The 14,645-nt window shown below is 38.8% G+C and overlaps 1 protein-coding gene across 4 annotated transcripts in view; it reads left to right on the plus strand.

The window, feature by feature from the left end:
* The window catches only part of RHOBTB3 (Rho related BTB domain containing 3), a 42,278-nt gene extending 30,949 nt beyond the window's left edge, over positions 1–11,329 (plus strand). For 3 of the 4 annotated variants that reach the window (XM_071455745.1, XM_071455744.1, XM_071455746.1), the window contains exons 8-12: positions 243–354; positions 2,502–2,675; positions 3,855–4,021; positions 5,169–5,265; positions 7,812–11,329. In XM_071455745.1, the coding sequence (XP_071311846.1) occupies positions 243–354; positions 2,502–2,675; positions 3,855–4,021; positions 5,169–5,265; positions 7,812–7,927 (666 nt within the window). In that variant the 3' untranslated portion in view covers positions 7,928–11,329. The remainder of the gene's footprint in view (positions 1–242; positions 355–2,501; positions 2,676–3,854; positions 4,022–5,168; positions 5,266–7,811) is intronic. The other variant, XM_071455747.1, reaches the window with a different exon arrangement.
* Positions 11,330–14,645: the final 3,316 nt, after the last annotated feature.

The raw sequence follows: 14,645 nt of genomic DNA on the forward strand, positions 1-14,645 counted from the left end.
AGGGGCTGGATGGGGGAGCTCAAGAATTCCAAGAAGAGAGCTGAGGTGTGACTGCGAGGGACAAGAGACCCCTCAGAGCTGCTGCACTGCAGGGAATAAGGAATTAGAAGATAAAAGGTGATTACAGAGGAATGCACATGCCAGAAGCTGTTGTTTATTTTCCCATATAAATGATGTCCCATAATATTTAGTTCTGCGGGCAGCCACACATGACAGCGCTTTATTACAAATTTATTTTTCAGCTAAACACTGTAAAGGACTGCAAGTCTCACCAGATAAAACGGCTCTATAATACTTCTCTCAGGCTATTCTTTAACACACCTGTGCTGGCTGATGTAATCTTCAAAATACAAGGTACAGTACCACTTGGCATCCATCCTTTACCCTTTTTCCCCTCTTCAAGAATGTGGGACATGGAGGTGACTATGGTATCAAAACTAAGGAATTATGAGTGCTTTGCTGTCACTGTGGAAAGCAGGGAAATCTTGTCCCTGTGGATGCCCTGCACTATGGTTCATCTGGGCTGAGCCTATAGGAATTCCCTCTCCCTGTCACGGCACACTGTGCCTCCCTGATTGACATTATTTTTTATTCTATTTTATTCTGTTTTGGTTTACTTCAAATGTGCTGCAGTGTCAGGATTCAATGTTTTGTCTGGAAATTAAATGTGTTCATTGTTACAATGAAAGATGCAGTGTGAGAAATGTGTTGCATGCTTTTGTAAGAATAAGAATGAGATGGTTTTTAAAAGCTAACGCTATTTCTTAGTCTGTCCATACTCGCCCTTCATGCAGAAATGGCCTTCTAGAATTACATAATTATTTTCAGCTGTATATTTCAGGGACAAATATGAAGCATTAGCTCCTCAAATATAAGCACAGGTCAAGGAGACTCTTTCTAGATGTTCTGTTTAACACACAGAAAAAACTCCTCAAAAATATCATTGTAAAGGAGAGGAAAATACTGATTTTGACCTCAATGACATGAACAATTCACCTCAGTGTCCCACTCCTGAGAGAGTCTTTGTGGGAAGCTAACGCCTTTTGCAGCTTTCCCAAAACCCTCTGATTTTATAGATTCCCACACAACGCTATGTATTTTACAGAAATAAAACCCAAATATCTGGGTTGAGGAGTATTTTTAAAAAGCATGCTTATCCGCTAATAAAATGTGAACTGTTTTTCCTAATAATTGATACATCTTCCAATTTTTTTCCTCAAATTCATCCATCAGAGCAATTGTATCAAAATTAAATAACTACTAAGATAAATTGAAGGCCCTAATCTTAACCAGACAACCAAATTTGTAAGGTTTTGAGCAATTCCTTGGATACTTAGCATTACTTTGAGTTTTCTAGCTTACAGAAGTATGGAAGCCAGGAAAAATTTGAGCCCATTGTGTCTGTGTAAAGACACAGAACGTGACTGAACATCTTAATTAGTGCATAAGTGTCCATTCACAAGCACGTACAGGACATATAGCATGCAGCTTAGACATTTTGAAAGTGGAAGTACAGGACGTAGAAACAGAAGACAAAAAATGCCAGAAGATTTCAAAAAATTTCTCAGGTACTAATGTTGTGATTAAAGACATTTAATGTCTTTAATTTAAACAGTAACTTCTTTGTAAGTATATACAGTATATTGCATGTGAGTTGATCTGTTTATTATAATTTAGATTAAAACATTTACATCCAACTCTAAATGTTCATTTTGGGTTTGGTTGCTGTCCTGACTGGCACTTGCTTGGCACTTCCTTGCATACTGAGTGGGACTGATCAGTCCAGCTGGACTCTGCAGCCTGAAAACCTCTACCATCCTGGGCTTTTGGCCTCTTCATGTCTTCCAAAGGCTGTGGAAAAGCAAAGGGTTCACTTGCAAATAATAGAAAATGAATAAATTTCTGGGAAAAAAACCATCAGTGGTTTTTTCATAAGACAACCATTCAGGAAATTCACTTAGGCACAGTATTTAATCCAGTTAAATTTATACTTAATTACTGGACTTAATGGAATTTCATCTGGAAAAATTTGCTTTTCTCTGCTTTGTATGGTCATTCTGTACAAATATCACTTACCAGCAGGGTTACTGGTGAGCATAAATGACTCTTCATAGAATCATTCAGGTTGGAAATGACCCCTAAGATCATCAAGTCCAACCATTAACCATTTGCATAACAATTCATAATACTGAATATTTACAAAATGGGCTGGAGGTTCAGTTGGTGTGAACAGATTTATTCTATTTTGTCTATTCTCAGTTGGTTTAGTCTATTGCATTTTGGATAAATAATTTTTTGTTTGTTGATTTTGTTTTATTTTACTATTCATTATTCATCCTAACTAGTATGAAGTGAGTGTGTTGTTAGTCATTGTCACCTTTCAACACTTTAATCAGGTTCAGTGGGATGAAGACCTCCTAAGAAGACATGAACTTTAAAATGAAGATCTTTCTATGTTATATAAAATCATTGTATATTTATTTTTGTCTTGCATCCTGCAGGTGCAACTGTTCCAGCCCACAGGGCAGTTCTGGTGGCTCGCTGTGAGGTTATGGCAGCTATGTTTAATGGTAATTATCTAGAAGCAAATAGCATTCAGGTTCCAGTGTATGGGGTTTCAAAAGACACTTTCCTGTCTTTCCTAGAGTACCTTTACACTGACTCCTGCTGCCCAGGTAAGGAAACTGTAAAATACAGTTCTATATCTGTAACTCATTTTTCCACAGCAGGGCATGGATAGAGAGTAATGTAGCAGCATCTCTTTGATTGAAAAATGCCAATATTTGAATGTGCAATGTCTTGAGAAAGATAACATTTTTTTATTATGCAATAAAAAAGGAAATCTGTCCTATACAAGTAAAATAGAAGAAATATTTCTAATAAAATTATTTATTTGCTTTGTGCTCACATAACAAAACTCAAAGAAGTTTCAATTTCATTTCTGATCCATTATAATATTTTAATTTTTTTTTACATTACAGTAATACTGTTTTCTAGTCTGGATTCTGTGTTAAATTTAAAAGTTGTCACTTCTTGAACATGCATGTAGCTGAGTGTATTTTAAACAAGGCTAAATTGCAGGAATATCTTATTTATACACATGGTTATTTTATATGTATGTAAACCCAGAAAAATATGCCAACAGGAGTGTTTGGCAAAAAAATATCGAGCTAAAATATTCTTTACATCTCGATCTTTATCTTTCTTGTGAGAAGAAAATCTGAATACTAAATCTAAAACTTGATTTAAATTTAGCTAATTTTTCCTTGATATAATGAATAAATGATATTTTGATATGTATTTTTTCTTTGGTTTTCTTTTGAAATAATAATTATTCTACCTTATTCTTAGATATTCAATGTTTCTGTTTTCACTCCACCTACCAATTCCTTGTTTATCAGTTTAAAAATGCAACTACCGTGCTATATTTAAAAAAAAAAAGTTTCTCTTTTTTTTGTCTTTGGACTTTTGGCTATATATTCTGCTATCATAAAAGTGCTTTTCTGAAAGAGAACTTAGCTAAATCCACTTATTACTTCTCAGTTACTCTAAATAAATCAGCAGCACTTGACTCATCATCTTCAAGATCCATAATATTGACAGCAATTCTTTACACCCATCTGCCAAAAAGTTCTAAACACATTTTTTCTTCTTAATTGAATAGCTTATCTGGAATAATAAGATGATCCAGCAAACAAAAATTTATAATAATGGAAAAAATAAAACAGGGTGATCACAGGAGTCTGATTTTGTGGTTTTTGTTAGGTATTTAAAATTCAACTTGGTGAAAAGTAGCTTTGATCATCCTGTCAGAAAGGCAAAATACATGTAACTTGTGTCTTCTTGTTTTTTAGCCAGTATTCTCCAGGCGATGTCTCTGCTGATCTGTGCAGAGATGTACCAAGTAATGAGACTCCAGCATATTTGTGAACTTTACATCATCACGCAGCTTCAGAGCATGCCTAGCAGGGAACTGGCTTCCACAAGCCTCAGTATTGTTAGCTTGCTCAAAAAAGCTAAGGTACTTACTGTATATATGAAATGAGAATATATATGTTGACTTTTATATGTTGTTTTAAAAATTTTAAGAATATCAAGAAGAATTTCTGTTCCCAAGGAAACATGTTGGTATAAAATTTGTTTATTAGGGATAACTGGTGACACAAGGGTGGCCAGAAGAAATCCTTCAGCCTTTAATTGCTGATTGTGCAGTTACAGAATCACAGAATTGCCTCTACAACTGTACCCAAGCCTGCTCCAGAGCTTGACAACCTTTACCATGAAGAAATTTTTCCTACTATTCAACCTAAACCTCCCTGGCACAACCTGAGGCTATTTCCTCTTGTCCTGTCACTTTTTATCAGGGAGAAGAGACTGACCCCCCACCTGTCCACAACTTCCTTTCAGGGAGTTGTAGAGCGTGATAAGGTCTCCCAGAGCCTCTTTTTTTTTTCCAGGATAAAAACCCCACCACCTTCAGCTGCTCCCCATAAGATTTGGGCTCCAGACCCTCTAGTCACACCCTCATCTGTAAAATTTCTTTTATCATGGACACACTGCAGTAATTCAACTTAACTACAGCTTGTTCCAGGAAAGATGGGTTTTAGGCAAATAAAGATGTGCTCATTCCTCTTTTAGTCAAAAAAGAAAATTATGTGGTATGCAGGTGACAAAGGAGTTCCAACTGCATAGAATATTGAGAGAAATGCATAAAGGCAGGAAGAGTAAAGATTAGATGCTAAAAAAGAGAGACAATAAAGACAGGGTTGGAAAACAGAAGAGGAAAATAAAAACTAGATTGTAGGATATTGCCTTAATCAAATAGGATTTTCTGCAGCAAGAGGAGACCACAAAACCAACATGCCACATTCCTTCCCTCGATTCCTGTGAAGCTCTGCCTCTGTGCAGATGTAAAAATTTCCAAGATTCATGATACCTCAGGGTTTTTTTCTACCTCTGGGAGAGAGACTTTGTTAATTTGTTCTTGTGTGTTCACCTGTTTATGTATTTCCATTAAATTACTTTTCCTTCATTATCTTCTATAGTCAAAACTTGATTTAGTAAATTGCTTCACAATGGAAACCAGAAATATTTTGACATGTGAGATGTGGTTATGTTTAGACATGATAGCATTTAAGTGGTTTCTTGTCTTTTCTTTCTTCCCACAGTTTCACAATTCTGATTGCCTTTCAACTTGGCTTCTTCATTTTATTGCCACTAACTACCTCATCTTCAGTCAAAAGCCTGAATTCCAAGAACTTTCAGGTATTTTTCTGTTCAATTTGAAAAGACAAATGTTTTTATGTTTTGCTGAGGTAAAAAGTGATGTTCTGGATAATACCATTTTTGCATGAGAAAATAATTAGGGTTTCTTTAGGATATTCCAGCAGGCTGTTTCACCACTCTGGCACAGGATCAGCACACAACATGACACAGCCAGCACTGCATCACCATTTTTATCGGTCCTGTTGGGACGGCCAGGTTCCCACCCATAACTGAATTTACTGGACCAGTTTGGTCATTGTATGTCAACCCCTTCATATTATCATGCTAATTTAAATCAAGGTAATGGGTCATTTTTGATACTTCTTCAAGTACTGGGGTTTTCCTTTAAGAAAGTAGGATGCTTATAGTAGGCTCCAGCAGATCTTATAAAATGAAAAAATGATGGCCCATTCAAGTAAATAAATCCACTTTCTTCCAGGGACCTGATTTTTATTTTTCCAAGCATTTGTTTATGCTTCTGGTGGTGTAACTAGAAAGTTTTGCTCATTGCCTGTGTGATTTTCATTTACCCTGATGAGGGGTGCATCTCTTTGACCGGCGACACCTCATCATCTTAAGGTTCAGGACAGCAACACAGCAGCAGGCAGCAGCTCTCCAAGGGCTTTCCAAGACCTGAGACCTTCATAGAAATGCAGAATTAGCTGAGTTGGAAGAACACAAAAGGATCACTGAGTGCAACTCCTGGATCTGCACACCACCATCCCCAAGAGTCACACCATGGAGTATTGTCCAAAAGCTTCATGAATACTGTCAGGCTGGTGCTGTGACCACTCCCCTGGGGAGCCTGTTCCAAAGCCGAAATACACACTGTGGGAAGAACCTTTTCCTAATCCAGCCTAAATCTCCCCAAGGAGGTCTGAACACAACTTCAGGCCATACCCTTCGAGTGTCTGCCCCTCCTTTTCCTGTCTGCCCATCTTCTTCCCCTCACAAGGAAGTTGCAGACCCCACTGAGGTCTCCCCTCAGTCTCCTCCAGGCTGAACAGACCAAGTGCCCTCAGATGCTCCTCACACAGCTTCCACTCAAGGCCCTTTGCTGCCCTCCTTTGGACACTCTCTAATAGTTTTAATGTCATCCTTACACTGTAGTGCCCTAGTCTGCCCCAGACTTGAGGTGGTGCCATCCCAGTGGACAGCAGAGCAGGACAATCCCTTCTCTTGCCTGGCTGGCCATGCTTGGCCTGGTACCCCCAGGACAGGAATGTCCCTCCTGGCTGCCAGGACACTTCTGACTCAACTTGTCATCGACCAGGACCCCCAGATCCCTTTCCAGGGCACTGCTCTCCAACACCTCATTCCTCAGTCTGCCCATACATCCAGGGTTACCCCATCCCAGGTGCAGAGTCCAGCACTTTCCCTTTCTGAACTTCCTATGTTTGGTGATCACCCAGTCTTCTAATTCATCGAGGCCTCTCTGAAAGGGCCTCCCTGCCTTTGAGGAAGTCAGCAGCTCCTTCCAGATTTGTAGCATCTGCAAACTTGCCTGTGTCCTTTCCAGTCTTCCATCTGGGGCAGTTATGAAGATGTTGGAGAGCACAGGGCCAAGGATGGAGGCCTTTGGAACCCCACTAGTGACAGGTCCCCAGTCTGATGTCACCCCAGTAACCCTTTGTGCCTGACCTGTGAGCCAGCTGCTCACCCTTCACATGATGTGTTTATCCAGCTGTGAGCTGGACATTTTGTCAAGAAAGATCTGGTTTTAGTGAGAAACAGTACAAAAAGCTTTACTGACATGCAAAAACATTACATCAACTGGCTTCCCTTGATCAGTTAGATAGGTTACCTTGCCATAGAGGAAATCAGATTTGATTAGCAGGATATTCCCCTGAGGACTGAAGCCCTGCCTTGTGCCCAGGTGAGTGGAGTTTGCCTGCCCTCAGGCTCTCCCAGCTGTGAACTCTCTGCCTTTGTCTGTTGCCCTCAAGGAGCAATGGATGCAATCTGACTCTGGAATATCTGGGGTTAGGGGATGAAAATGTATCTTTCTGCAAATGCAGAGAAGAGTAATCTACATAATATGGTTAAAAGACTCTTATATGACTATGTCAGCGATTAAAACCATATGCAATAAGAGATTAATGTCTTGCTGAATTCTTAGCTGCATTCCTCACCTTGCTTTCTGTACTGATCTTGAGACAAACTACTGGCACAGGAATTGATAAACCCTGCTTTATAGTTCTGCAGTATAAAAAAAATCCTTGCATACCACATATGACTGTTCTCTAGGAATAAAGTATGCTCATCTTTAGGAATATCTTTCTGCTCTCCTTAATGAGTATTGTATTAATTTTTTCAAAAAACCTTTTTTATTACTAACTTAATAATAAGGAAACATTGTGTGGAAACTCTTACGTCTATGCCATAGTAGAGCTTAAAGCAAAACAGGCAGTACTCACCTTTATTTTTGCAATTTTATTTATATCTTTAATGGAGTTTTTATCTATTTTAAAATACTTTTTGCAGTCTGTGCACATTTGCTCTATGTCTATATATATTGCATTTAATTTCTTTATTTCTTTTTCTAGTGGAAGAGCGCAATTTTGTAGAGATGCACCGATGGCCTTCAAACTTGTACCTGAAGCAGCTTGCTGATTACAGGAATTATATCCACTCTCAGAAATGCCACTGCACAGTAATGTAAAGAGACTGAGTACATACAAAGTACATTTCAACTGCAAAATTTCAGATTGGGGATTATACAGAATATAAAAACTATGTCAAGAGTGAAACCCGATTCTTACCTCCTCTGGAAATTACAGACATTGTTTGTTTTGCTAACAAATCACTCTAATTTTTACCTTGAAGCATTGAGAAATGTATGTTCAAGATTTATTTCAAGCACAAGGACTTCATATTCATGGGGATTAAATGTATTACAGGACAGTGTGATGACTGGCATCCACTCCCCTTTCTAATTTCCTTTTTGTTTATTTTATTGTTTTTCATGGTTATTTGTGGCTGCTAAACTGAATCTGTTGAAAATAGACTGGTTTTGTAAATCTGTGTGTAATAGAAGCATAAGAGTACAGTAGCAGTGCAGGGAAGCTGAGAAGCCAGGTCATAGGTTCTTCATATACTTCAGGATGCAAAAATTTTCTGCAGCATTTGTTAGTTCACAATATAACGGGTAGGCTTAAGAAGCATTGTAGTTACTATTAATTTATTACTCCAGAGAAAGCCTGTAGTTCTGTTACAACCCTATGAGTAGATATTTTCATTCCAGAGGAATGCCTATGCATCACGGTACTCTCTAGTGCCTCCAAATATCTAAAGATTGACATAATTTTTTCCTGCCAGTAGGTAGGAGAAGAAAGCCTGTTTTCACAATCTGCAGAACACCTTTGATAGTGTGGTCATATTGTATTTTTCCCCATGAGGAATAAAGAGAGGGAAAATTACATATGCACAGAGCAAATCTGTATGGTACTGATGGACAGGGAAGAAAGGCAGAGGGGTCAACAGCCTTTCTTAGGGTTTGAGCAAAAAATCTCACTAGTAGAAGTGGCTTTTTTGGGAAAAGTGTGTCTAGTAGTCATGGTCACCACAATACATGTTAGATGTGCTGGCTATGAGGGAGATGACCCTCACAGATTTGGGATGTTGGCTTTTGTGGTGGGACTTTGAGCTCAAACCTCCCCAGCAGGGACTCAGTTCAAGTTCAGTTATCATCATGTGCTCGTAAGCTACACCGTGTGAGACAAACCTAGCTGTGGATCCTTTCTGAGACACAAGAGAAAAACCCAGAATATTATGACTGGTGTGATCCTTGCAGATGCTATTTATCATTTTCTTGACCAAAACAACTTGTCATGCTGCTGACTTGTATATACATGAGCTAATGCCAAAATTAACTGAGCCTTTTCCTGAGCATAGGTGCTTTTCTAGAAGCAAAATCTAATCAAGGAACTAAACACCTCATTATCATTCTTGTACTTTCAATTCTGGCTTTTCATCTGCCTTTCTAATGTGGTATGTAGCCTGAGACTGTGGCATTGCTACCACATCATATGTATCTGGAAAATGCATCTATGAGAAGGTGCAAAAACATTGCAAAATTGCTGGAGCTGAATCTTTTTTTTTAAAGGTATAAGAATTGTTATATTTTTCAATACCATTTTCTAGATAAATTGTTCTTTTCAAATTCCATTCTAGAGTCATTGATATTTTTTTTGGTGATACTTTGCAGAACTTGAGAGGGTGTTTCCTTCCCTATTTTTGTATGCACAAAAAATAAAAAAGAGTTTATGACTCAGCTGGCTGCTGCAGACTCAAAATTCCAAGGTTCCTTTTAGGCAAGAATGATTTTTTTTTTTAAAAAAAACACTCTGCATCTGCAGATCCTAAAGTTATTTAAAAGATGAATATACTTATCTACATTTTCCATATAGGGAGCCTAAAATATAGAAAATGATAATGCTTTTTCAAGATCATGAAAGAAAACTGAAATTATTAAACAGAAAAATTAGTAGGAAAGTAATATGTATGGAACTTACACATGAAAAAAGATGTTTTTATAGTTATATAGTCATCAAAAATTTAAGCAAAAATGAAATTACTGGATAGATATTAATAAAACTGTAAGTTTTTTGAAGCTTAAAGTCATGGAAAAATTTGTGCATACAGTTAAACTACAGCTTGTCTAGACATCTGATAGCATCCTTGGGTGCTTCTACCAGAAGTCAGCTCAAATATCAAAAGTAGGGATTAAATGCTTCATACTGACAACCTGTGCAAAAGTGATACAAAAGCTCTGTGAATGTTAGTCTAAGCTAATGTAATACTGCATTTTTAATATTTTGAAAGCTTTCCCAGTTTTTTCACTAGGAATTAGTCTGTTGCCAATGATTTGTGTATAGATAACACATAAGAAAGTACTGGTTTTAATTTTCTGTAAATGTTTTCTACGTATTTAAAAATAGGCTTAATGGAAATATAAGCACTTTATATCCAAACCAGAGAAATATTTTGCTATTATGCATTTTAGACAGTGATAGCCACAGGTTTTACACAGACAAGTAAGGCAATATAAAATATTTAGTATTTATTCAGAGATTCAGAGATTAATGCTTACTACTGTTCAGACAATAAACCAAGTTTCCATTTTGCTTTGTATCCCCATAATGCTGCCTGTATCAGGTGCAGATGTGTTGTACGTGCAGACATACACCATCTGATATATTTTAAGTCTTAGAAGAAATCTTACTAGACATTCTTACTTTCATCTGTAAGATGATTTTCTGTAGAAAAGTATGTACCTTTGAGCTATTTTAAAATCTTTTTTAGCATTTGGAAACATGACTGAAAGTGGATAATGATGCTTTGTGAGTTGCTATTCTTAGCTGGTTTTAGTGGAGGCTTTAGGACTGTATCCATCGCAGATAGTCAGGAATTAGGGCAGTACTGAATTTGGTATTTATTTATAACTGTGTATGGCATAAAGTAAAAACTGCTTTGATATAAACCCACCCACCTTATACTATGGTATAAAGTAAAAACCAGGAACCAATTAGGAAAAAAAAGTTATTTTAGGAAGTGGTATTTAAAAAAAAAAATGTTTCTGGAATGCTTCCACTGGTTCCAACACCTCCCAAACTCCCCTGGCACTAGCAGCATTTGGCTGAAAGAAAGAGGCCAGTGGTGAATTTGGATGTCCCTAGGCAGTACCTATAGCATTTGAAATTATATATTTAAGCTTAAGTTTTAGACTTAATTTTTGCTATCCTATATATGTGTGTTCTTGCCCAAACTAGCACTAAGCTTTATAGAGACTAAAAAAAAATTTTTCTGCACTAGTAAGGTTTTCCACATGATAGTCAGAAAACCTTTGCTATTGTCCTTAAGCCATGGTGGGGTTGATTTGAAAAAAAAAAAAACCAAAAAAAAACCCCAACAACCTGTTAGAAAAAATAATAACTATTTTATTAGGCACGTCCTGAAACACTTGTATGTTTTTCTTTTAATGTACCCTGACTAAATAACACATTTTTAGATTGAATATGTCAAAATTTTGATACAAAATTTAAAAAAAAGTTCTCTAATCAGCCTTATGTGATTACTTATGGATATGTATTAACATACTTGTAGTGTTACACTGGTGATATGTTTTGTAGCTTATTGGAATCATAGAACCATAATGGCTTGGGAAAAGCCATTGGCTTGAGTTGCAAGGGACTTAAAGATCATCTTGTCCCAACATCCCTGTCATGGGTAGGGACACTTTCCACTAGACCAGGCTGGTTAAAACCCTAGCCTCACCTTGGACACCCAGATCCTCAAGTGAGCACCCACTGAGCCACAAGAGCAGCACTGAGCACTGATGGAAGCTGCAGGCACTGTCTCACAAGCCAGAGTGTGTTCAGGCAGCAGGGGAGAATTTGGGAGGAAGGGAGGAATGGTTTGGTTTATGAAGCATTGAAGAAAGACTGAAGAAAAAGGAAGGGGAGATCAGATAGGAGAGGATCACCAGTCTTGGGTCCAGCATTGATCCAGCTAGTTCCCCACCCAGGCTCTGTGGGGGTACTATTTTATAGGTAAGTATATGTAGGCTCCCTGCATTTTTTTGTTACCTGTCAGACTTTTGCAGTGGTTCTGAAAACAGGAGGCAACAAGGACACTATTAAGACTCATCCCATCTTCACTGTAAATCTGTGGGAACCTGCTCATCTTTTTCCTAAAAGCTTGTCTGGTGAGATTTTTGCTATCTTGTGGCAAGTGCAGAACTGCAAGAAATTTACTGTGGAAAGGGATGGATGGGTGGATAATTAGAAATCATGCAGAGGATTGGCACTAACTTTGCTGTAGATGGCATCTTCTTTCCAGGGTTGTGACAGGGTATTCAGCCATCATGAGTTACCTGAGATCGTTCATGCCCACTTCACTTCAGTGTACTAGGGGAAGCTCTGCTGGTGGAGAGCAAGTGAAACAGTATTTGCTGTTATCGTAAGTCCACAGCAGCTCTTAGAAAACACTACAAAAACTGGTGTCAGTACAAAGACAGACATAGCAGCCAGTCCAGGTCTGCTCCAGAAGCCTGAGGTTAAAGACAGAGAAGGCAAACACCTAAGGCAGCAACACTTCACCCAAGTACAGAGGGTAGTTTGGGGTGGAAGGTTGAATTCTGGTCAAAGCTTTATTTTTAAAAGGTTTGCAGTTATTCTTCTCCAGGTCAGTACTTCTGACTTTTTGGTAAAGTGATGTCTTCACAGAATGTTTTTACTGTGTGTATTTTGCAGTGAATGTTATTATTTTGAAAATAGCTATTTTGAAAACATCTTATTAAGTCTTGAAGCCATTATTAGCCTGTATATGTGGCTGTCACATTTGGAAAGGAGGAGGAGGTTCAGGTCAAGTGGTGGGGAAAACATCCAATCCTCCAGTATTGAGATCCATCCCTTTCCTTAGTCCTGCTCCACTCCCAGCCTCTTGTTCAAGGACAGCTGAAAACGAAGGCTGAGGCCAATAGGAATATCGCTCTATACATCTTCATCGTGTGCAAGCTGCTGGTCAAGTTCTTTGTGTGTCAGGGAGGCAGATGTCATGAGGAAAGCCAGCCCTGATTCTGATTTTTGTGGCTGTCAGAGTGAAAACTGTTTTAGGGTTTTTAACCTGAAAGATTTTCCATGAGTTCCATTCACCTAGGAACTCCAAGCTGAAGACATGAAATTCTCAATATTCTTTGCTCAAAAGGATAAAGACTGGGGGGCTGGCTATAGGCTGTAAATGCAAATCAACAACTACCTACATTCCTTTATATGTTCAGCCATGCTCAGTTAACAAGAGAAATCAGCTGGACAAGCCTGGGCCATGACATGCCCATCCTTTTGAAGACCAAGGATACTCCAGTTCATATACAAAGACTTTCTAAAGACTGGGATATCTTTTTATTCATTAACCTGATGAGTTCTGCTTTTTCCTATACCAAAATCTTCTCGCCTGCAGCAGCAGGTGGGGACCACCCCAAGCATGGGTGCAGCCTCACAAGCAGCACTGCAAGCTGGGATGCTCAGATCTGTTTTGCAGCGCAGATTATCCCAACTGTGAGCAGGCATGGGACAGAGGAGTGGTGACAGGCTTCTGGTGAAGCCAGCAGGTGCCAGCCCCCAACATATTCCTTTGCCAAGGACACTGTGCCCTGCCCCACTCCCAGGGGTCTCAAGCATCCTTCTAGTCCTCAGGGATGCTCCTGCTTTGTTCAAGATATGAACTTGCAGAGTTAGATCCAAGCTACACAGACCCTCATGAGTTCATATAATAACTTTTGACAGGCATAAAAAGCAGCTTTCCAGCAACTATAACTTATTGGATTGATGGCTTTTTTATTGTAAAATTCAAGTCTTTTTCCACTTAAATGTGTTGTGTTTTTTGATTTTTTTCCTGTTTGGAGTAGAGTGTTTTTTATTTTTCATTTGGTTTTTAAAGGAATCTGGACAAAAATGACAGCCAAAAATACACAGGCCTACTAAGTACGTGGACACTACACACCCTAAAGTCAGTTTACAGAAAGAGTGAAATGTGACCCAGAATAAGGATGTGCTTGTAAAACATCTGTCTCAGCCCACCCTCACCAGCAGCACTCCTGCATGCTCTGTCACCCAGCAGCAGCCACCAGGCCAAGGGGAGGCTCCCCAGCACAATTCACCCCATGTCCCCCATGGCAGCATTCCTGAGGCTGCTGCACTGCAGAGCTGTAGGAGCAACCCCTGACCCAGGCAAAAAAGCACCCAAGTCTCAGGGTTTAAGAAGTGACATTTTAATGTAGTTCACTTGAAGAAGAACAGAAGGGCAAAAATGGCTCAGGTGCTCAGTCTCAAAATGCCTCAAGAATTCTCAGGAATGGGGACTCAACATCATTGGCACAGAGATAATTCAGGAATTTGCAGAATACTCTCCAAGGAAGGCCCTACTTGAGTGTTCCCAAATGTTATCCTCCCTCAGTCAATTTCATATCTCTCCTAAAAGAAGGTTCTGGCATTGCTGGCCACACCTCTACCCTGTCAGCTGAATATATTCCTGATGAGAAACTTATGAAGGAGTCTAGACTTCAAAGTCCCCATAGGTCTGTGGATGAATTAACATCTGTGTATTTCTAGAAAGATGGGTTGTGACAGACTAGTTTGGAAAAAAACTATAAAACTCATAGAGATTCCTTTGGGGACACCTGAACCCAATTTCTCTTTAAAATCCATTGAAGTACCTTGCCTCCAACAGTTCTCCATGTGTTTTACAAAACTCTTGCAAAGATCTGGATATTCCTTGGATCACTGACAAGGTGAGGTCATGATTTACAAGCAGTCCTGAGAGCTGCTTCAGCTGACACCTTAGATGAGCCCATGTGCACTCCTCTGTAACCCTCCAGTGCT

This window comes from Agelaius tricolor, unplaced genomic scaffold (genome assembly GCF_023055355.1).
Source record: "Agelaius tricolor isolate 1412-34295 unplaced genomic scaffold, bAgeTri1.0.p SCAF_53, whole genome shotgun sequence".
NCBI lineage: Eukaryota > Metazoa > Chordata > Aves > Passeriformes > Icteridae > Agelaius > Agelaius tricolor.